The sequence below is a fragment of the Hyperoodon ampullatus genome, assembly GCF_949752795.1.
Source record: "Hyperoodon ampullatus genome assembly, chromosome: 2".
NCBI lineage: Eukaryota > Metazoa > Chordata > Mammalia > Artiodactyla > Ziphiidae > Hyperoodon > Hyperoodon ampullatus.
In genome coordinates this window covers 11,698,682-11,722,517 of record NC_136915.1, presented here as the reverse complement: position 1 = coordinate 11,722,517, position 23,836 = coordinate 11,698,682, and the positions used below count along the sequence as shown (strand labels likewise).

Here is a 23,836-nt window from a genome sequence, read left to right as displayed (position 1 = left end):
ATGGTAGGAGAGCGTGTATGCTTTGTGGTCCTATGTGCTAAGGCTTTTGTATACAAGCTCCCATTGGGAAGGCTACGAGTTAGGTGCCATTTTTATTCTCATCTTAAAGAAGAGGGATCTGAGCTAATTAAGCATTGGGAAGGTTAGGGTAGGTTTTCCTGGCTGAGACCACAAGGCAAAGCGGTGGTCACGCCCCCCAGCCAGGACTTGATTGGCTGGAGATTTGATTGGCAGGAGAGCTGAGCGGCTTCTCCTGCCAGAAGCAGCCGGTGCCCTTCAGCCTTTCTTCCACTTCAAGCCCTGAGAAAGGGCTTGCGTGCTTCCCAAGTGGCAACTTCTGTGCATTTAAAAATTTCCTCTTGAAAATCCCAGCCTTAGCCCATTCACAAAAGGTATCTGGGTCCTTTCTTGGCCGTGGCCCTAGTCGTATTCACCAAAGAGAAGAGCGCGTCCCATAAGAGCTGGCGGCTTTGGGAGGACCGGGGAAGGCGTCAGCTGGCAGGAAGCTCCCTGAAAGAAATAGAGGAATCCCCACCCATCCATGAGCTGCCTATTCTTCCCCCTTAGAAACGGGGCTTGCGATGTGCCAGGCACTGCAGGCATTTTGCCATTTAACCCTGCCGCTGCCCCACGCAGTAGGCCCCTCGCTAACAGTTTTGGTTGCTTTTGTTGAGGAACCTGCGATACAGAGGTCAAGCCACTTATCAGGTTCATTCGGGGCAGCGGTGGGGCTTGACCCCTATTTGTTTGACTCCAAATCTGGCCTCTGAACTCTGAGAGACACTGCCGGCTTCTCCAGTGATGTGGGAAGTGGATTCGAGTGAGCACGGCCTGGGCCGCGGTTCCCGTCCCTCTGCCACATGGACAGAGCCACAGGCCCAGTTCGCTGTGAAGGCCCAGCATCTTATACCAAGTCTTATTTTCACAGCCAGAGATATTAGTGTGGAAATATGACTTTTGATTCTTGAAAGGTCTGCTTGGTGAAGAGATGGTCCAACATTAAAACTACAAACTCCATTTTTCTGGGGGGGTGCAATTCAGAAGCTTAAGATGTGTAATTTCATCTCAGTGCTTCAACCTTGCCACCTCTGTGAACGGGTGAAGAGTTTCAAAGTTTTATACAGAAGGCTAAAAAACTAAGGCTCCTTGTGAAAATACTAAGTGTAAAACTTAGAAAAGAGGATTTCTACTTTCTGTTAATTTCTGGTTAAAGACAAAGAAGATATACTCCCTGGAAGGAACGGATGCCAAGACAGATGTATACAAGTGCCCTTTAGGATCCAGCAAAACTTTAAAATGTATTATTGTTTTCTTCCTGACAAACAGGCTGGCATGTCCCTTGCATTGTGTATGAATGAGGCAGCCCATGAATAATGCATGTGAAGCCTGATTATGTAAATCCTCAGGTTTTCAGTACATGACAATGGCTTTTTTTGGGGCCCTTCACTGTCCCATTCTGTGGTCTGGTGTCTCTGCTTTGGGGCCTAGTCTGCCAAGCCCTGGGGGCAGGGGGGGTGCATTTCGGGGAGGGGTGCGCTCTCCAGAGGGCACATCAAAGGGAAGGTCACAACTCTGTCACTGGCCCAGCTCTCCCTGGCATTGCTTGGTGTGAAAGGAAACTGTCCTCTGCCTGAGGCAGCCCCATGACACACGCAGACTAAGGCCTGTGATGTTGAATTCACAGCAGTGAGCACTGGAAACACCGCATCCAGGCTCCCTCAGAGCAGGACAGCCACTTTTCATTTCTGGGGCTCTAAGCCAGAGAGCCTGCTGTCTGGAAACCTACTGCCTGGAAGGTTCGCAGGATGGAGGGCACACTTCTACAAGGAACTATCTGACCATCACCTCCTGGTTGAGGAGAAGGGCACCCTTCTATGACCTTGGCCTCCTTAGAGCTCATGCAGGCAACAAACACACACATACAAATACACACACATGCAAACACACAGCACATACTCACATGTACACACATACACACAAGCATGCGTGTACAAATACACAGCCCCAAGTCAGAAAGACTGGAGTACTATTCTGGCTACTCAGAAGAGCAAACCCAAATCTTTATTCTCAGAGAGCTTATTCCTCGGTGTATCCCTGGCACCTGGCAGAACAATGAAAATCAGAAGCGCCGCCTTTAAAAACACTCGGGCTGTTCACTCAACTGATTGTCGTCATCATTGCAGGAGGCAGGGAAGTCAGATCACGATGCTGGACACCCTTAAGCTCAGTACAGTGCTGTGTGTCAATTATGTCTCAATAAAACTGGTAGAAAAAATAGTTATCTGGATAGAAAGAACAAGATAAAATACACGAATTATCAAAAGTTAAAAAAATACAGACGAGCTAGACTATGAGTCTCAGAAAGCACTGTTCACAACAGCCAGGACATGGAAGCAGCCTAAATGTCGATGGAGGAGTGGATAAAGAAGATGTGGTACAAATATACAGTGGAATACTACTCAGCCATAAAAAAGAATGAAGTAATGCCATTTGCAGCAATATGGATGGACCTAGAGACTATCATACTATGTGAAGTAAGTCAGACAAAGACAAATATCATATTATATCACTTATATGTGGAATCTAAAAAAAAATATACAAATGAGCTTATTTACAAAACAGAAACAGACTCACAGACTTTGAAAACAAACTTATGGTTACCAAAGTGGAAATGTGGTGGGGAGGGATAAATTAGGAGTTTGGGTTTAACATATACACACTATTATATATAAAATATGTAATCAACAAGGACCTACTGTATAGCACAGGGAACTCTACTCAATATTCTCTAATAACTTATATGGGAAAAGAATCGGAAAAAGAATAGATATATGTATATGTATAACTGAATCATTTTGCTGTACACCTGAAACTAACACAACTCTGTAAATCAACTATACTCCAATATAAAATAAAAATTAAATTAAATAAAAGAAAGTTAAAAAAAATAGAGGCAAGCTAGACTATGAGTCTCAGAGAGGTTAAGCTAACACATATATATGGAATCTAAAAAAAAAAATAAAAAAGAAGGTTCTGATGAACCTAGGGGCAGCCAGGAATAAAGACACAGACGTAGAGAATAGACTTGAGGACATGGGGAGGGGGAAGGGTAAGCTGGGACGAAGTGAGAGAGTGGCATGGACATATATACACTACCAAATGTAAAACAGATAGCTAGTGGGAAGCAGCTGCATAGCACAGGGAGATCAGCTCAGTGCCTTGCGACCACCTAGAGGGGTGGGATAAGGAGGGTGGGAGGGAGACGCAAGAGGGAGTGATCTGAGGATATACGTATGCATATAGCTGATTCACTTTGTTATACAGCAGAAACGAACACAACAATGTAAAGCAATTATACTCCAATAAAGATGTTAAAAAAAAAAAAAAAGCTGCCTGAAGTCACACAGTAAACGGTAGAACAAGAGTCTAAACCTAAGTCTGCCTAATGCTAAAGCTATTCTGCCACCTTCCTTTGCAATGAGCGAACGCATTCTGTGCTGCCTGGATCCCACTGGAACCTCAGTTGGCTGTTTCTAAAGGGAGCTGAGGGGCAGCCTCAGAGGCTCTGCTCCGAGCAGGGACTTCTCACCTTCTGCTGCCTGATCGCCCTGGTGACCCTCTTCTCCTGGTGCAGCCGCTCTTCCATGTGTGCCAGGGCCTCCTTCAGCAGCGCCTTTTCTTCGGCCTCTTTGGAGATGTCGTCCTTCAGCTTTGCCACCTGTGACTGGTACATCTGAACCGACACTTTGCTCTGCCTGAGCACACAGGAGAGACAAAGTCTCTTTTCTCCTCAGCTTTCTCACTCACCACCAATGCTCCCGACCTGGGAGATCCTCAGAACACTTCCATATATGCCTGGCTTCGCGGTTTCCTTACAAGTGGGGGGAAGGCTGAAGATGTGGGGACTAGAGGGCAGAATAAATAGCCCATTGGCTGTGGACGTGCAGCATGAAGGGGGCACAGGTTATGCTACCAGCCCCTCCCAATTTCCCAGAGAGGGTGGGGGAATGGATACCACTGAAAATAGGATGGAATTACGAAAAGCACACACATGGTGGAACATCAGACACATTTATAAAAGGTGCACCTTATTCCTTAACAGTAGGGTATTTTAACTGCTGGTTTCTTGCCCAGAGACTTGGGTCCATCAGGCCCTGAGTCACCATCCCGCCTCCCCCCTCCACACCCAGGCCTCTGTCCTCTTGTCCTGGTCCCTACGGGTCTGAAGCTGCCCCGAGCTTTATCCTGGAGAATGGAGGCCTGGGCCTTTTGCCGGGGACACGGGCCATACTTGAGCTGTTCAATGTCCTTCTCGTATCGTCTCAAAAGCTCTTCTTTTCTCTGCAGCTGGTTCTTGAGTAGGGTGATCTTATCAAACACCAGGTAGAGGTCTCTTTGTCGAAGCTGGTGGACTCTCTCCCTCTCTTTTCGGGACAGGTGTTTCAGGGACACGTGACCTGACATATCTTTGATGTTCATCATAGTCCCGAGGGTTTTGCTCATATCCAAGTACTACGAGAAAGCGTTTCACAGGTAAGAGGCCTGGCCCAAGACCGCTGGTGGCCACTTTGAGGAGGCAAACGTCTAATTGTGTTTCATTCATTTTCTGCAGTTGCAGAGAAGAAACACATGCTTTGCAAATGAGTGCATTTGGGGCTTTTAGTAGGACTTTCATTTTCCCCCGCATCCATTTACACTGTGCCTTGTTGAGAATTGGGGGGAGTGGGGGAGGGGGAATGACAACAGACATAAACATTCATTCTTACTACCCAGTCTTCCAAGGAATTGGGCTCTGCAATTTCCAGCCCATGCTGGGATAGGAGATGGGTCTCGTGGAGCTACTGTAACAACTAAACATGTATGTGGCGTTGGTTTTAAACTATCTGCAGGGCACACAGGTTTGGACAGGAGGGGACTGATGCTGGGTATACCTACCAGCTTTTCACTCAGATCTAAAGCCTCAGCCACATCCGTTTTCCCTAACTTCTCAGTGGCCATGATGGACCCTGGGCTGGAAAGGCCATTTTGAGGCTGAAATAAAACAAAAGAAAAAAACTCACTTGGCATTCCATTATGATTTTCTACATCCAGAAGAATAACCCAAAGAATAATGGAAGAACTGCAAAGAATAATTTGACAGAGTTGATTTTTTTTAACATCTTTATTGGAGTATAATTGCTATACAATGGTATGTTAGTTTCTGCTGTATCAAAAAGTGAATCAGCTATACGTATACATATATCCCCATATCCCCTGCCTCTTGCGTCTCCCTCCCACCCTCCCTATCCCACCCCTCTAGGTAGACACACAGCACCGACCTGCTCTCCCTGTGCGATGCAGCTGCTTCCCACTAGCTATCTATTTTACCTTTGGTAGCGTGTGTGTGTATATATGTCCACGCCAAGAGAGTTGGTTTTAAATCCAGTCTGACTCTGTGAACTGCTTTCTTTATGACTGTGTTCCTACCCCTTCAGAGCACGACTGCCTTTGAAATGATGCATCACTTGTGCTGCTCTTTGGCCACCATCTCGTCTATCTTCCCTTTAGGCCAGTGGTTCTCAACCGGGGGTGACTCTGTCCACCCTACCCCCTCCAGGACATTTAGCAATGCCTGGACACATTTGTGGTTGTCATCATTGCTGCTGGCCTCTAGTGGGTGGAGGACAAGGATGCTGCTAAACACCCCACGATGCATAGGGCAGTCTCCCAAACAAAGAGTTACCTGGCTCAAAAAATCAGTAGCGCTGATGTTGAGAAGACAAGCTCCAGAAAAATGGGGACCATGCGGCTTTTGCTCACTATCTCCCTCCTTGTGCCCAGCATGGCACCTGGCACCGAGTGGTGCATAGTGGGCATGTTTGTTGAATGAACGAATGAAGGTTAAGTGGAAAATAGCCTCCCTCCTTTTTATTAAAGGAATCTCATTTCTGTGCTGCAGAAACCATACCCTCACAAAATTTGGCCCAACCTTCTCCTAGCTCTGGAACCTGGTGGGTGGGCATCACTTCAGACCCTTTCCAGAGACAATGCAGATGGTGTTTGCAGCTGCATCTCCCTAAGACCTCAACCAGCCAGGTGGCTGCTGGAAGCCCAACTGACTGCATGGAAAGGCCACCAGACTGAATAGGGGACCTGATCTGAACGACTACAAATAACCATAATAAGGCTCCTTAAAAAATAAATTGGCTTTTAGTGCTTGCCATGAGCATCTCTTACACCTAGTATTTGTTGGCACTACCCTGAAAACCTCTGAGATTTAAAAAAAAAACAACTACAAAAATATAAAGGCCCCCAAAGTGACTGTGATATACAAGAGTGGACATATTTGTCTATGTACCTATGGAGATGAGAATAAAAGAGGGTATCTGAAGATGACAATAAACCGGGCAGATCTGCTGCAAAAAGAACCTGAGATGCTGCTCAGTGTCTTCAGCTACCCTGAGCTGCATCCTCTGTACCTCTCCAGACACCCCCTCTTTTCCTGAGGGGAGGGTCACTAAGGAAGAGCCTGGGCTGCAGGATCCAAGCACACAGTCCCCACCCAGTCTCTGCAGGCTAGCAGACACACCACCAGGGACACACCCCTGGTGTGTCTTCAATCATTATTCTGTGACCTTGGGTGAGGTACTTGACCTCCTGAAGCCTTAATTTTTCTTATCTGTTAAACGGGGACAATAATAGTAACTATGACACAAGGCTGCTATGATGGTTAAAAGAGATAAGGCATGGAGCCGGCTGAGCTCAATGCCTGGCACACAGTAAGCAGTTCACAGATGTCAGCTATTCTTCCTCCTGCTCTTTCCTTTAATTACTGCCAACCTTGGAGGATTGAGAGTTGGGAGGTTTCCTGCTCTGTGGTGTCAGTGGTGGGATGGGGGCTTGTTGCCAAGGAGAAGGTCTTGGAAGTAGGATCATGAGGACGTGAGATTCAGCTGAGCTCCCCACCTGGAGACGGTCCCTCTACTCCCAGCCTCAGAGAAGGAAGGTTCGATTTTATCAGGAAGACCAACACGTTTCTGAAGACTCACATCTCTAGATGTGTGAGCAAATGTCTAGAAAAATTGTAGGGGAAAATGCTGGTACAGATAGGATGGCTTTATTATGTTTTCCAAAAGCTGGTTTAGACCAGCTCCCGCAGCAAGCCAAGCTGATCAGAGCTGTCCATTGTCATGTGTCAATCAAACACCCGATGAAACATCCATTTAGGATACAGGGCACCTTCAACCTAACAATCAAATTACTTCTGAAAATCCTGGCAAATACAAACTATGCTCCCTAAGAAAGGAAGGTTTTCTTGGATAATACTATTTAAATACTGTTTGATAATAATAACTACCATCTATTAAAATGCTCGCTATGAGCTAGGCACAGGGATAAGCACTTTACATAATGATCTCCTTTAATTTTTCAATCATCATTTTACAGCTGGAATATGAAGTCCCAGAAAGGTTAGGAGGCTGCCCAAGGTCACAGAGCTTGCAGAGCTGGGATTAGGACACAGGTCTCTGATTCTAGAACTTGTGTCTTCTTAATCATCATGGCTCCCTTCTGCTGCCCTTTATGTGTTCATGTTTTTCAGTTTATAGCAAAAAGCAAATGTTAGGCAAGCTCATGACATAATATTGTACATCAGCTTGTTGAATATTTTCTGCAGAATATAACCTGTGATGTGAAAAGGAGGGCCCAGAGATTGACCTGGCCAGCATCAGTGCAATGCTATATCATGCTGTACATGATGGGAAGCCGCCTTTCTATTCAAACATTGGATCGCCGGTACGGCCAGGCACCGACCAGTCCATACAGGTGCCAGCCCATCAGGGAGGACTTGGCCTCGAACAAATAATATATACAGTGGTGCCAGGGCACACGGCTAGTGTCTGTCCTCATGCCCACCCTCCCCACGTGTCAGTCAATGCAGAGACAAAGTTTCTTTGGTTACCGTTCGGATCTCTACTCTTGAAAAAGTTGGCAAGTCAGGTTTTGCATCCAATATTTTCCGAACATTTTTTTCCATCCCGAGGGTCTTTAAGTCTAGAAATGATCCATCCATGTGGTCCTTATGATCTATAAAAGAAATAATTTACACTCAAAAGAAAGGCTCAGGAAGAAGTTACTGCATGTAAAAGTCACAGCTGCTATTTACTGGACACTTACCACAGGCCAGTACTAATTAGCTCACCATCCTCCCTTGGCAGGTGAGGCATCAAGGCCCAGAGAGGTGAAATGACTTGTCCAAGGCCACACAGCTAATATGAGGCTGCAGCCTCCCAGGGCTGGGGCACTGAGGGTGAACCTTCGGCCACAGGTGTGAGGATGGACTTGAACCCAGGCTTCTGTGTCCTAGCCCAGTGCTCCACCCAGCAGCAAGCTGGGTTTCTTGAAAGCCCTATTCCCTCTAAACAGGGTATTTATCCTGGGAAGTTCCCCAAGGTTGGTCCTTGCACAGCACACGTCTATGAAAAAGTTTCCACAGGGCCACAGTGAAATAAGAAAAAGAAGGACAAGGTTCTGAGTGTTTCATGAAATCCTGTTTATTTAATATCAAGGCCTGCTCTTGACTCTGAGCTCATGCCTACCCATCTATTTTTTGTTCCTGCCCATCTTTTTTTTATAACTATGTTTTTTTAGTTATGAAATGATGGGGATAGAAGATGGTGGTCCTGGCAAATTGGTTAGTCCCTAAAGTGAACCCTCAATGCTGGGGTCCACGGTTCTCAGCACAGAGGGGGTGAGTAGGCGGGAGGAAACTTACTTGACAAGCAGGCCTTCTCAAGTTCTTTAATTCGCGCACGAAGCTCAGATAAGGCCTTTTTCTGATGCTGAATGACTTCCTCATGTCGGGACCCTTTGCACTTGGCCCCTAGATCACTGAAGGACTGCTCCTGTGGTCAGAATGGTGAGGACAGCAGCTTTATCAGTGATCACAATCTCCCTCTCTTGTATTTGAAGAAACATGAACAAATCATGGATTAGCAGAAACCCTGTCACTTACTTAGTACCTTGGAAAATATTACGGGGCTTCAGCAGAGAAGGAATTTAAAAATTTCATTTCGAATACAAAGTCACATCTAGGAAGATTTCCAACTTTCCTACCTACTTAGCATCACTATAAATCAGAGATCCCCCCTATGTTCCCTCCCCATGTTTTATTTCTTTTTTTCTTCTAATCTTCTTCTAAGGTTGGGTTTCCACTTGTCATTCTGGTGTCATCTCTGAACAATCACATCAAATTTGCTCCTGCAAGGGCTTTTTTTTTTTTGGCCTGCACCATGCGGCATGCGGGACCTTAGTTCCCTGACCGGGGATCGAAACCGCGCCCCCTGCAGCGGAAGCGCAGAGTCTTAACCACTGGACCGCAGGGAAGTCCCTGGAGGGGTATTTTTTTTTTTTTTTTTTTTTTTGGCGGTACGCGGGCCTCTCACTCTTGTGGCCTCTCCCGTTGCGGAGCACAGGCTCTGGACGCGCAGGCTCAGCGGCCATGGCTCACGGGCCCAGCCGCTCCACGGCATGTGGGATCTTCCCGGACCGGGGCACGAACCCGTGTCCCCTGCATCGGCAGGCGGACTCTCAACCACTGCGCCACCAGGGAAGCCCCAGGTGGTTCTTATCAGCCAACGTGGGGAAAACTTTCTTCTAAGACTTTGTGGCTGAAAATGTAGTCTGCAGAGCTGTGCTATCGGTACCAGCTGGGAGCTGGTCAGAAATGCAGAATCCCAGGCTCCCCCCACCCGAGACCTGCTGAGTCAGAATCTGCATTTCAACAACATCCCCATATGATCCGTGGACACCTTTGAGTTGAGAGGCGCCACTGTAAAGTATCTTCTAATTGGCTGGTTTCTGGAAAAGTAAGTAGCAGTTTTGGCCATGTGTTTCCCCTGATATGCATGAACAGAAAGCAAGAGACTGAAATACTATTGGTTGGTCTTGCACACACTTAGACACAAACCAGGACCCGCAGTAACGACTGGGATTTGTATCAATAAAATCAGCTGCGGTATATAAACAAAGTACCATTTCTAGACATTTCAATAAGCTTGCCTCTTCAAGTTGATCTTCAAGTTGATCTCTGAGTTTTAGGATTCAAGCTTCATGTTAATTCCTCCTACATCATTCACCCTCTTTAATTAATTTAGTTCCCAACAAGGAGTTGCTGAGATTTCTCCATCTAAGTATGCGCCCTCTGTTTCTCATAGCAAAGCCCATTTCATCAGTTTCCAGTAGTAAAGAGAAGGATGGGGACCGCCTTAACGATTTCTCTTCCATTAGCCGCTTGACTCTGGCTTTCAGCTTCTCCTCTTGCTGTAGCCTTTCCTCGGTCAGCTTCTCCTTCTCTGCCAGATGCTGCCGTAACTGTTCTTGCAGCAAATACTGCTGAGTTTCCCGAGAACTGTTGATCTTCATCTGAAATGAGGGGAAGGGGAACTGCACCTGATGGGGGACAGGACTAACGCAGGAGTCATTTCCACTACCATTGGGGGCAGGAAAAAGGTTCACGAAGCTTTCTTCAAAACACAGAAAAATGATGCTTAGCTTAGTAACTAATAGCGAAGTAGTAGAGCATCGTGGTTAAGAGCTCAGACTCCAGATCTAGATGGAATCTCAGCTCTAGTTCTTTCTAGACACTTCTTCGTATAGAAAATGAGGTTAATCCTAGTATCTACCTCTTAGAGTTGTAAGAATGAGATAATGATGGAAAGCTTTTAGCACAGTGTTTAGCACATAGTAGGTGCTCAGTAAATGGTAGTTAGACTTATTTGTTATTATTTGCTGAGTGTAAGAGAAAAAGCAGTGAGCTAGGGCTAGAAGGCCTGAGCTTTTGTCTTGATGCTTCCACCAACTAGCTGTGTGACGTTGAAACAGTCACCTAGCTTCTGAATGTCATTGTCCATCTCTGTAAAATAAAGAGAATGGACGAAATCAGGGGTTGGCAAACTACTGTCTGCAGGCCAAATATGGGCCACTGCCCATTTTTATAAATAAAATTTTATTGGAACAGTGCATGCCTGTCACGCCCATTCATTTACGTATGTCGATGGCTGTCTTTGCTCTACAACAGCTGGTCAGATAAGTGTGGCAGAGGCTGTATGTCCTGCAAAGCCTAAAATATTTACCATCTGGCCCTTTACAGAAGAAGTTTGCTGACCCCTGGACTAGATGGTCTTTGGGGTTGATCGTAATGGTGGTCCCAATATTTCACCCTTCCTCTCTTCATATCTTTGGCTCTGTAACTTGCAGTGCCCACCCATATCCTGCCCCCTGACGCTGAACTCAGTCATGTGACTTGCTCTGGCCAATGGGATGTTGGCTGACATAACACAAGCAGGGGATTGAAAAGCACTCCATGATTGGGCCTGCTTTCTCTTTCCGATTTCTGCTTCCTCTGCTAGCACCATGAGAACGTGCCCAGGCCACCCTGCTGGAGGATCAGAGACACGTGGAACACGTGGAACAGAGCACAGCTGCTCCAGCTGAGGCCAGCCTATATCGACCAAGGTCCAGCCAACACCCAGACACGTGAGCAAGCCCATCCAAGACCAGTGGACCCACCTAGCGGCTGGCCCCAGATGTGTGATCAGTAGACAATAACTGTGGAACACTGCTAAAAGTGTTATGTTTTTTTATTATACAGTATTAATACGGCAATAGCTACCAGAGAGATACAATCCCTAAGGATAATTTTGCCTCTAAAATGTTGACATTATGTAACTTTTGGTAATTCTGCTGCCTATACTGTGGCTAGCTATACTTCTTCCACTGCATTTAATAAACAATTGTAAAGATCTGATGGCATTTCATTTTTTCTGGTTTTTGACAGAGGAAAACAAGCCTCCTTGCCCTCCTGGGAGATCTCAGCCACCCTGTCTGAAGCATTTCGTGTGCAAATGGAGGTATCATTTCACCTTCTGGAGGATGTGTGCTGACTACCTAACAGAGGAGAAACAGAGTTCAAATGCTTAGGGCTAGGTAAATTCTAAGGAGGAGCTGAAATGAACTTTTGAAGTTCAAAGATTACCTGAAGTTCCTGGGTCCGGCTTGTAATTTTTTTATAATGTTCCAGAAGGTATTTCAGATACAAAGACAATCCTTAAAGAGAGAAGCAAGAAGAAGGTAAGTATCAACTCAATTCACTTCCTTTGCTCTCTGAATAATGTCTTCACAGAGCTGGCCGACAGGTGGGTGAGGGTGACGCTGCCCTCCCATCAAGGAAACGGGAGTTGCCATCCACCTTGTGTTTTTAAAATTGTTGATCAGCTTCGGTTGGGCTCAAATCCAAGTTTCTTTTTGTGGGTGGACAATAAAAACCATCTGCAGAGCTCCTATCGACTAAGTGTCTCCTGTGTGCAGCACTGTGAGCTGAGCAGGGGATGATATGAAGCCATTCAGTGTGACACACAAGGTCTAAGTGCCTGGGAGGAAACAGGCAGGGACTCCAGGTGGCGTGGAAATGATGGCTGGAGGAGTGGGGATGTGTGAGGGTCCCAGGGGAGGTGCCATCATTCACCTGGAGTGATCACTGCATGGCTGAGGTCCCACTGGGCGTGGGCACGCGTGGGTATGCAGAGTTGGAGGGGATGGCGTGTCAGAATGGAAGATGTGGTTGGGTGAATGATGCCTCCCCCCCAAAGATGTCTGGGTCCTAATTCTTAGAGCCTATGAACATTACCTAACAGGGCAGAAGGACCTTTGCAGATGTGATGAAGGTAAGGATCTTGAGATGCGGGCTTATCCTGGATTAGCTGGGTGGACCCAATATAGGCGCATGGGTTCTTACAAGAAGCAGACACAGGGAGTCCCTGCATTAGCAGGCCGACTCCCAACCACTGTGCCACCAGGGAAGGCTTGCCTTTCTTTTTGAACACGTTTAAAAGAAATTCACACCACCTTCTGGATTACCTTAGAGCTATCCTGGCTGGGGTTGTTTAATCACCAGAGTTGAAAATCACTCCTCTATTCTCATTCATTATTGCAAGAATGTCAAGTTTGTGCAGCCTCTCTGGAGAGCGCTTTGGCAAGAAGATTCAACGATAAATGTTGGAGTTTCCCAGGTGTGGCCCTGGGCTCTCCCTTCTCATTCAATACTTTCTTCCTAGTGATACCATTCACACGTATGGCTTTAATCACCATCCATCCATCCACCCGTCCATCCATCCCATCTGACTAAGCACCCGCTATGGGGCACATGTTCTTCTGGGTTCCGGGGCCACATCACTGATATGGTTGGATATCCAGGGTGACAGCTGCATCATTGGCACCTCACTTGGGATGTCTACAGGCACCTCACACTCATCTTCCCTCTCAAACCTGGTCCTCCTGTGGCATTCCTTACTCTGGATTTTAGTGAAGGAACCACATCTGTACTTTTAACACAAGCCAGAAACCTGGAGATCTGTAGCCCCCTTTCTCTCCATCACTTCCCTTCTAGCCATATCTAACTCCATCACTGAGGCCTGTTGATTCATCTCTTAAATGCCCCTGGAATCTTCTCTCTTGCTCCGTCCCCTCCATTGCCACAGTGAGGGCCACCATCGTGTCTTGTGACAGCCTCCTAACTGCTCTCCCGGGCTTCTGTGCTGGCCACCTTCCTGTACATTTTCCACTCGTGGCCAAGATGACTGTCTCCAAATGCAAGCCTGTTCCATCAGATCCTTACTTTAAACCTTTCGTGGGCTTCTCTCTGCTCTCAGGTTAAAGCAGAGCTTCTTACCAGGGCTCTGCAAGCCCCCGGCCACACCATGATACAGCCCCTGTGGACCTCCTTCACCAGTCCCTGCCCTCCGCCTCCATTTCTTTAAGCCCCTTGAGTTCTCCATGCTTCCTGCGATCCTACCACGCTGCTCCCTCCACCCAGAATGCCCTCCCCTCCCCTCTTTGGCAAATAACTCCTATGCACCCTGCAGTTGCCCTGCCGTCCCTGACCAGGTCAGAGCCCTGCACTTCTTCAAAGCAACTGTCATGATTAAAGTTTTACATGTGAGTGATTTTTCAGTTAATGCCCCACCCTATTCCTCCCTGAGACCCTAAGATCTACAAGCGCAGGGAGAGTGCCTGTTAGCTCCCCAATGTTTTATTATGAAAGATTTCAAATGTACAGCGAAGAGGGAGGAATTTTACAGCCAACATCCATATACCCCATAACCTGGATTCTACCTGTTTCTGACCCCATTATATTTCCATCCTGCACTGTGCCTGGTATCTAGGAGGCCTGCGATAAATCTTTGTTGAATGAAAGTGGTTCATATCCTTCCACATCTAGGATGATAAAGATAAGATGAACAGGTATGTGTGAATAATATTTACGTCAGCCTCATCTATTAAGTGTGAAAAACTGGAAGCAACTTAAATGCCCATGATAGAGGACTGGCTAAATAAATTACGGTACATCCTTCAGAATGGGGTTCCTTGCCATCAGTGACAGCGATGATGTAGATCTGTGTGTATTGACATTGAAGGGTGCTCCAGATGTACTGTTAGGAATGAAACTAAAGGAAATTGGGTATAATATGACATTATTCTTTTGTAAAGTTAAAAAATCAATACATGTGTATAGGTAGTGCCTATTTTATGCCAGGTACTATTCTAAGTACTTTACATATATCAATGCATTTTAATCCTCACAAAAATCCTAAGGGGTGACTATTCCCTATTATCCCCATTTTACAGGTAAAGAAACAGGCACAGAGAGGGGAAGTAACTTGCCTAGAATCACACAGCTCTTTCCATGGGAAAATGCCCTGGAAGTTCCACACAAAATATGATAGTAGTGACGATACCAAACACTAGCGAGGATGTGAAGCAACAGGAACTCTCATTCATTGTTGGCGGGAATGCAAAACAGCCACTTTGGAAAAGAGTTTTGTGGTTTTCTTAAAAACTAAACGTACTCTACAGACTTCCCTGGTGGCGTAGTGGTTAAGAATCCGCCTGCCAATGCAAGGGACACAGGTTCAAGCCCTGGTCTGGGAAGATCGCACATGCCGCGGAGCAACTAAGCCTGTGTGCCACAACTACTGAGCCTGTGCTCTAGAGCCCGTGAGCCACAACTACTGAGCCCGCGTGCCACAACTACTGAAGCCTGCGCACCTAGAGCCCATGCAACGCAACAAGAGAAGCCACTGCAATGAGAAGCCCGTGCACCACAAGGAAGAGTAGCCCCCGCTTGCGGCAACTAGAGAAAGCCCGTGCGCAGCAATGAAGACCCAACGCAGCCAAAAATAAATAAAATAAAATAAATTAATTAAAAAAAAAACCTAAATGTACTCTAACCACACGATTCAGCAACTGCGCCCTTGGTATTTACTCAAAGGAGTTGAAAACATGTCCACACAAAACCCTGCATGTGGACGTTTATGGCAGCTTTATTCATAACTGCCAAAACTTGGAAGCCACCAGGATGTCCTTCAGTAGGTGAATGGATAATGGAATATTGTTGGGCACTAAAAAAGAAAAAAAGAGCTATCAAGCTATGAAAAGACTTGGAGGAAACGAAAATGCATATTACTAAATAAAAGAAACTAATCTGAAAAGTTGTATGATTCCAACTACATGATATCCTGGAAAAGGCAAAAACTATGGCGACGGTAAAAAGATCTGTTGTTGCCAGGGGCTGCGGGGGGGCTGGGAGGGAGCACAGAGGATTTTCAGGGCAGTGAAACTATTCTTTTTTTGGGGGGGGATAGGTTCTTGTATTTGGAATAAAAATATCCAGTTTTGAAAAGAAAAGAAGTTTTCTTAAAAACATAAGTCCTCAAACCACAGGTTTCCCCATGACGAGTTGAATTCCTGAACACTGCAGAGGGATTACTGGAGATGTTGATTACTTAAGGCACTAATAGGAAGGCACTGAAGAACAGCAGGGCCAGGCTTCAATCAGACAAACGTGCGCTGCCATGGAGGAATTGCACAGGCTGGCTTTGAAGTTGGCTTCTACTTTGCTTCTCTTTATTTTGTTAAACTTGTAGCTTTACTTTCCTCAATTTCTAGAATATCAGTTTCTAGATATTTGGGTTTATGGGTTATCATCATTTTGCTTTATTACCACGTCCCTGATCTGTAACTTCACCCACCCCACTTCCCCTCTATGGACTCCACAGGTGGCTTTTAATGAATTCTCTGTACTTTCTGTTACTATGTAGTTACAGAGTGACCTGAGAAGTGAAACTCATAAATCGAGTATACCAGGGCTTTGTGCACAGAATCCACCAATCTGCTCAGAGATGGCCTGATCTGAACCACATCCCCCGCCGTGCTCCCTGGCTTCTGCTTAGGGCAGTAGATTTGGGATCAAAGGCACCTTCAGGACTGGACCATCTTCCCGGTGGAGCATCGTGATTTACAGGGCCTCTGGGTCCTCCCCGGGGTGGGCCTCATTATTGGTGGACCTGCTGGTCTCAGGACTTAATGAAGCTCAGGTTGTTGATGTCTCATCGCAGAAAGAATTCAGTGAGAGACAAAGTGATAGGTAAGACGTGGACTTATTTAGAGAGAAACACACTCCACAGACAGAGCGTGGGCCATCTCAGAAGGCGAGAAAGGCCAGGGCAGTGAAACGATTCTGTATGATATTATAATGGTGGATACATGTCATCACACATTTGTCCAAGCCCAAACCCATAGGATGCACACCACCAAGAGTGACCCCTACACAGCATTGTAAATCAACTACACTCCAATAAAATTAAAATGAAAAAGAGTGAACCCTAATATAAACCATGGACTTTGGGTGATTAGGATGTGTCAATGTAGGTTCATCAGTCCTGACAACTGTACCTCTCTGGTGCTGATGCTGATAAATGGGGGAGGCTGTGTATGAGTGGGGACAGGGGGTACCTGGGAAATCTCTGTATCATCCTCTCAATTTTGCCATGAACATAAAACTGCTCTAAAAAACGTCTCTACTCTCTCTATATATAGTATATATATGGTTACTTCTGAGAGAGAAGATTTAGCATAATTTCAATTTTTCCTTTTGCCACTGTCACGTCTCATTTTTCTCCAGTAATCACGTCTCACTTGTGTACTTTTTTCCAGGAACACTGCTTCTCAAGTGGTGAAGCAAAGTGAAGTCTGGAGAAGGGAACACTTGGCCACATACCTAAGAAGCCTCCCTCAACAGATGTCCCATCGTGATCAGATTCAACACAATATTTCAGTCATGTAACTATGTGACAAAAGAGTTTCAATCACCTTTGTCGGAGCTGGAGAACTGGATCCCCACCTCGTGGAGGAGATGCTCTGTTTCCTCCAGCCAGGACAGTGACAGGCGCAAGATGTCCAGCGCCACCTTCTGGAGCCCTGAGACAGGTGGGCTGACCTGCAGGTGCTGCAGGAGGTTGACCTCCTTCTTCAGGTCATTGCTAGAGCAAGACATTGTCATGCACGCCTGGAAAGAGATGAGGTCGTGAGGAGCCCGGGCACCATCGCCAGAAATAGCACCTGACGGTTGTGACCCGCACAGAGCAGTGTTCTTGACGGGACCGTGAAGCAGGCAGAGCCGTATGTTGGCCGCCCTGTGACGGCCCAGCTCTACTTCCCTTTTTTGGGGGGCGGAAGGAAGGAGGCAGCTTTTATTTCTCGTGCACTCTAATTGGGACTCTGGATGGTCAAAGAGACCCTTTGTTTAGGTATAGGCAATTCCAAAGCCAAATTGCCAAGGACGATTTGGCTGAAAGGGGAAGCAAATTTGGTTACAGAATTCCTGCTGAGATCAACACACAAGCTGGTCATAAAGTGCGGTTTCCTGATTTGAAAGAGTGCTGACAAGCAAACATTTGCCCAGACTCCCCAGATAGTAGCTGCATATTTCCAGAGAAAGCAGAAGCAGCTGCCTGATGTGATAAGCTGGATCCCTGCATGGGGGCCATGAAGTGGGGGCTCTGCCAGACCCTCTGGTCCAATAAGGGTAAGAGCAGCCTTCCACTGCTGGGACAGAAAAGAAAACTGCAAATAAAGAGCAGAATGTTTCTTTGGTTTCTCTGGAAATAACACGGGGCTGGTTTTTTTACCCCGGGGTCTGGGGCCTCCCAAAGGCAGTACTTGGAGTGTGGCGGGCAGCTTCTCCTTGGCCACACCAAGTTCACCTGGGAGGCATTTCTGGAGGTCCTTTGTTTTCTGATCTCAAACAGATTTCTCCAACAAGGGAAAAGGTGGACTAAAAGCAGAGCTGGACAATTTCCTGAACAAGGAGCACAAAAATGAGACACAGGGGACATTTGAGGAATGGAGAAGGGGGCACCTGGCAACTGTCTAAGGATGTCTTCAGCTTCTTGATGTTCTGGGTGATTTCCTCCTGTTTGCAGCTGCTCAGCTGGGTCTCCTTCTGCAGGGTCCGCTTTTTCTGCCAAACGTTGATATTGTCCTCTGTGACCCTGTTGCTCTTCTCTAGTAACTGGTGAGAAAAAGAAAAAAAAAAAGTTTTAAAATGCAGTGTGGGGCTTCCCTGGTGGCGCGGTGGTTGGGAGTCTGCCTGCCGATGCAGGGGATGCGGGTTCAAGCCCTGGTCGGGGAAGATCCCACATGCCGTGGAGCAACTGGGCCTGTGAGCCACAACTACTGAGCCTGCGCGCCTGGAGCCTGTGCTCCGCAACAAGAGAGGCCGCGATAGTGAGAGGCCCGCGCACCGCGATGAAGGGTGGCCCCTGCTCGCTGCAACTGGAGAAAGCCCTCGCACAGAAACGAAGACCCAACCCAGCAAAAATAAATAAATTAATTAATTAAAATGCAGGGTGGCTCTGGGGGGAGGGGACCTGGAGGGCTTCAGCTTAAGCTCGGAGGAGGGAGGTCCTGGCATGTTTTGGGGATGGCTCTGGAGGGTGGATATTGGCTCTGTCACCGGGGCATGTTTCCCAGGATCACAGATGGTTTTTTAAGAGCCAAAGGCCTGTCATGTGGCCACGAGTGTGTTCTAGATTCTTCTGCATTCTGGGAGGGATTCATCACGCTGAGCCTGATGCTGTGGGCTCCTAAAAAGGAGGTCGTCCGAGAGAAGCCCGTGGTGTGATCTTGTGACCCGCGCGCTGACACCCAGGGTTGGAGAGGATAAACGGAAGGATAATAAGGCATCGTTACAGCCAGAGGCCCACCCTCACTGCCATCTGCCACTTCAGGAGGAACGAGCGAGCGAGGACGCACCGTCCATGCTGAGGCCGCCCCTTTCCTCGCGGGGCTAACGGAGGTTCACCGTGCGGGTCTGCTGACCAGACACAGTCCTGGGTGGTTTAATTTGATTTTCACAGAAACACTGCAAGGGAGTTTAACTGGCTTTTACTTGAAAAGCCAGGAAATCCCAGAAAATCAAAACAAATCTTTATGGTGTAGCAACAGTGTGAAAAATATGCGCCACCAACAAAAAACAGGAACATATGCTCCCAGTGTCTGGAGCGCCAGGTCCCTGAAGGAGAAAGTGGGGAAGAGAGACGAGCCTGCTGATTGGAGACGGGTTTGTCCTGGAACGGTTTCACGCGTCCGCAAGCGGCCTGAGTACCTGATTTCTGGAAAGCTCCAGCTGCAGCACAAAGAAAGGGAAGGGGATGAGGTGAGTGGCGCAGCTGCAGCTGCAAGGCTGGGGGAGGCGCCTCCATCGCTGGGTCTGGGAGAAATCGGTGAGAAGGCTCTGCATGCCTTTAGTGGTCATTATGTCTAATTAACACCTTCACCTCTCACCGGAAGGGGCAGTGCCCACACAAGAGAGGGGGACAGCAGGTTTTAATGACTTTTCAGGTGTGCCCGCCTAACCTAGCCGACGCACACGATCAGCACACACATGTCTCAGGCTCTCGGAAGAGCCACTTGCTGCCAATTATCCAGTGGGAAGTCCAGGGCAAGGAGCGCTCTTCCGTAATTGCTACGTTGGCACCAGGCTGTGAGATCAACACTGAGGCTGCCAACCCGGGTAACTCGTGTCATCAGCAAGGGCGCCTGGGGAGAGAAGGAGGAGCTGCCTGCTGCCGTTTTGTGCCTTAGACCTTGTGTCCTGAAGACGACGTCTCCTGTATTCCTCTCCAGGTCCCCGGAGCCTGGTGCCGTGCCTGGCACACAGCAGGCACTCAATAAACGTTCATCAAATGCTTATAACAGAAACACCTGTCAAGTCAGATGTGCAAAGTCCTCTCCTTCAGTTCAGCCAGTTTTTACTGAGTGCCTCCCTGATGCTGGTGTCTTCATATTATGGATGATGAAACAACGCAGTTAAATTAAATCAGGGCTTCTAGAATGACGAGTTCATGATGCCCCAGGCTCATGAGACTTGAACGGCAAAGAAGCCCAAGTTTCTCTGGAAATTTACCAACGTGATGGCCCTTGGCCTGGGTTTTTGGCTCACTGGCAAAATGTGGTCATGAAAGGCTATAAAACAGAGCCCTGAAGGACCACAAGGGCCACGGAATCAATGAGAACGTGAACAGGTTCCAAGACACAGGAGTCTGCTGCACACCAGGGAGCTCTGGGAAGCCAAGTAGAGGAATTATGACTCTCCTAAGGACACCTCTGCAGTCATCCTGCCGGAAACCAGCCGGGTGATTGGAGGGACTCTGGGTCGTCTGCTGGTTTCATGGCCAAGGGAGGGTCCTAGCTCGCCCAAGGAAGAGGTTATGTAGAGAGGGCCCTGTGGGCAATGGCCCGCGTTATCACCAGAGGCGCCCTACGGGACTGCTGGGTGGGGAGTGGGGGTGGGGAGGGACAGGTCCTGCTGGACGATGGGCTGAGTCCTGTGGTCACTGGCCTGGGGAAGGGCAGCACCTCAGGACGGGAGCGGGCTGTGGAGACAAGGGGGTGAAGCAGGAAGGCCCAGGCAGTGCAGAGAAGCCTCGTTCGTCCTTTCTCTCTCGAGTCTAGACCTGGAGGAATCTCAGTGTCTCTGAGGGTCTTCCTGGATGACCCCTGGCCAGAGCCATGAACAGGAGCTCGGCAAGTGGCGCAGATCATGCCCTCAAGGCGGGTGTGCGCCGTGGGTGCAGAGTGCCAGCAAGGTGAGGGGTAGGCCAGGTGCACGGAGGGAAGCCCAGGCTGGCGGGCTCTCTGCCTTGCTAAGGGGTCGGCACCCTGCAGGAGAAAGGACACCGGGGTTGATGGTGTGGAAGTTGGTTGAAGAGGCTTTCAAACCTGCCTGAGGGTCAGCATCGTCATTTAACTTGTGGGTGCCTCTGAAGTTCAGCACGTGGGACACATTCCGGTCACACTGATAGTTCAGGCTTGGACGCTACCAAACGCAAGGGCTTTGGGAACTGGGCTGGGTGGGACGGAGGGCTCCTTTGAGGATTGTGGTTCTTAACCTTTTTTGGTGGTTTACAGATCCTTCTGAGCATCCAATGAGTGACGAGGTGGACTCACTCTCCCAGAAAAAGAAAAGCACAAACACATACATGCAAAACGTTCTTGGTCCCCCTGGAGCCGAGGCTGCCAGGAGAGGATGCCTTGTGGAGGGGTTCCAAGATGGGCTGCCCTCGGTGGGCTGTGTTCTGGAGGGCCAGTGCCCCGTCTTGGGTTCTCCTTTGCTCTCCCTTAGCCTTTGGTGAAGGCTCGTTTGCATGTTCTGGCCCTCATGTCTGTGCCACGTGTCAGAGGAAGGGCCACTGGGCCATCTTGGGTCAGAGCCCTGGGAAATGGCCCTCTCCCCACCCTGCCCACCTCCACCTGGCATCAGCTGTGGTATTCTGGGTTTTACTTTATGAAGAAAAGTGGCAGGACTTCCCTGGCGCTCCAGTGGTTAAGACTCCACGCAGCCACTGCAGGGGGCACGGTTTCCATCCCTGGTTGGGGAACTAAAATCCTGCAAGCCACGCGGTTCGGCCAAACAAAACAAACAAACAAACAAACAAACAAACAGAAATGTGGCATTTCCCTGGGGACACTGACTGTAGCATCTGTTTGGGGGCCCAGAGGAAGAAAGATCGCTGTAAATGTCAGGACAAAAATTGTGAAGGAGAAAGTGCTAGAAACACCACCGGGGTCAAGAGCTCAAACCCTTCCCAAGAGGGAACCGCACAGCTGGTTCACTGGGGTGGGCCTTGAGCTGGGACTGGCTGCTTAGTCAGGGTCTCAGGCAACAGCAAACACTGGAGTGGGCAGCTTCCCAGAAGGAAAAGCCTCTTTAGTGAAATCCACGGGGACGCGGAAGCCGCACAAAGCCCTGCCCCTGAGATAAGCGGGTGAACTAAGCCAGGCCGTATTATTCCTCATTCATCCCTGCCGGCCGCTTGGGTGCGGGATTCCGTGGAGAGCTCGGGCCCGTGAAGGGGCTCTGCAGCACACCTACCTGACCTACTGCCCTTTCCAAGTTGTCTTTAATGAGGTGTTCTCTGTTCCTCATTTCTTGCAGCAGAAGCAATTTCCTTCTGGAATCCTCCCGAAGCCACTCTTCCGCCTGAAAGAATGATGAAAGCGTGGGCTTGCTGCTAATGTGATCATCATGCCCTCTGGGGAAACTCTTCTGGGGGGGTGCTAATGGCAGTGGGGGAGTCCCTGAGGGGTAGGGACAGCTGCAGCCCAGCAGCAGGGGTCACAGGCATGCACAGGGTGGAGGCAAACTCACAGGGAGTTGCCCCCTACGGGAAAGGGCCGAGCTCTGCACCCGGGGCTCAACTATGTTCTACCGCACACTCCCATCCCAGCTCGGTCCCTAACAAGCCATACGACACTCGGAAATTTATTTCACTGCTCCGTGACTCAGTGTCCTCATCTGTCAAATGGGGATGATGATACTAGTATCACTGCATAGAGTTATTGTGGGGATTCAATGTTTGGAATAGTGCTTAAGGGCTCTGTGAGTGTGTTAAGTACTGCTGTAACCTATGAAAGGTGGACGGGAATGTCCGCCGTACAGTCTCGTTCTAATAACTCGTGATGGGTACTTGGAAATGTTATGATTGGGTTTATTATCATAACTGTCGTTACCACTTTGAGCACACTCACTGGTGGTAACCTCACTGCAGGCTTGCTAAAGCAATGTCTATTAAGAATTGCAGCCTGCAAAGGAAGGCATTTAAAGTGGAGAAGCTTGCCTACTTTTCCCCCCTTTCTAGGGTAACAGTCAACGCACGGTAAGCTTGGGAGTGCTCCATGCTACCCTTGGCTGGCCAGTGTAGGCCCCGCAGCTGCTCAATTCTTGGATGCACCTGCTGAGCCCTGGGCCCTGGCACTAACAGGAAATGAGGCAAACTCTCGTAAATAAATGGAACGTTTTTGTGCTGAAACAAATTCACGGGCTGTTTCTTTAGGGATCTGAAGAGGGGGATCACAGGGATGTAATAAAAGACCCAGAAGAGCCCTTAAGAGCTTTCTTCTGAGTAGTGTGGTCCAGTGGAAGAGCCTCTACCCAGCTCCGTTACCTTGGAAAAGTCATCTAACCTCTCTGGGCCTTAGTTTTCTCCCAGGTCTAAACATGCTCTGACTTCTATGTCAGCAGCCTTTTTCATGTGCTGCAAAAGCGAAGTCCAGCCTTGCACTCTGCCCCTGTCTGTGCTCTGCATGAACAGCCCCCGTTCCCGTCCCCAAGCCTCAGAGTCACCTTCAGCGGCCGCCCTGCTCCCTCTCTCACACTCGGGGGTCTCACGCCTGTCCTCCAGTCCCTCTCACATGCAAGCTGGACTGTGACAACTGGCCTCCTCGCCTCGAGTTTAGTTTCTTCCAGTGCAATCTTAACGGTACTGTGAGAGTTACCCTGCTGTAAGGCAGCTCTGTCCAACAGAAATTTCTGCAACAGTACAGGTACTCTGAGCGAGGCTGTGTTGTCTAATACGGCAGCCACCAGCCACACCTGGGGATCGAGCACTCGAAATGGGGCTGGTGTGACGGAGGAACTGAATTAAAAATTTTAGTTAATTTTGATTAATTTCAGTGTAAA

General features: G+C 48.2%; 1 protein-coding gene across 1 annotated transcript in view; it reads right to left on the bottom strand.

The window, feature by feature from the left end:
• LOC307063644 (forkhead-associated domain-containing protein 1-like) overlaps window positions 1-23,836 on the bottom strand; it is a gene marked incomplete at both ends in the record, with an annotated part of 72,446 nt that overhangs the window by 4,657 nt on the left and 43,953 nt on the right. Inside the window, 13 exon segments of the mRNA XM_079719873.1 lie at window positions 3,590-3,755; window positions 4,292-4,512; window positions 4,936-5,031; window positions 7,940-8,064; window positions 8,753-8,882; window positions 9,684-9,693; window positions 10,250-10,401; window positions 12,014-12,084; window positions 17,185-17,380; window positions 18,233-18,385; window positions 19,419-19,474; window positions 19,477-19,501; window positions 22,250-22,357. Of these exon segments, the coding sequence (XP_079575999.1) occupies window positions 3,590-3,755; window positions 4,292-4,512; window positions 4,936-5,031; window positions 7,940-8,064; window positions 8,753-8,882; window positions 9,684-9,693; window positions 10,250-10,401; window positions 12,014-12,084; window positions 17,185-17,380; window positions 18,233-18,385; window positions 19,419-19,474; window positions 19,477-19,501; window positions 22,250-22,357 (1,509 nt within the window).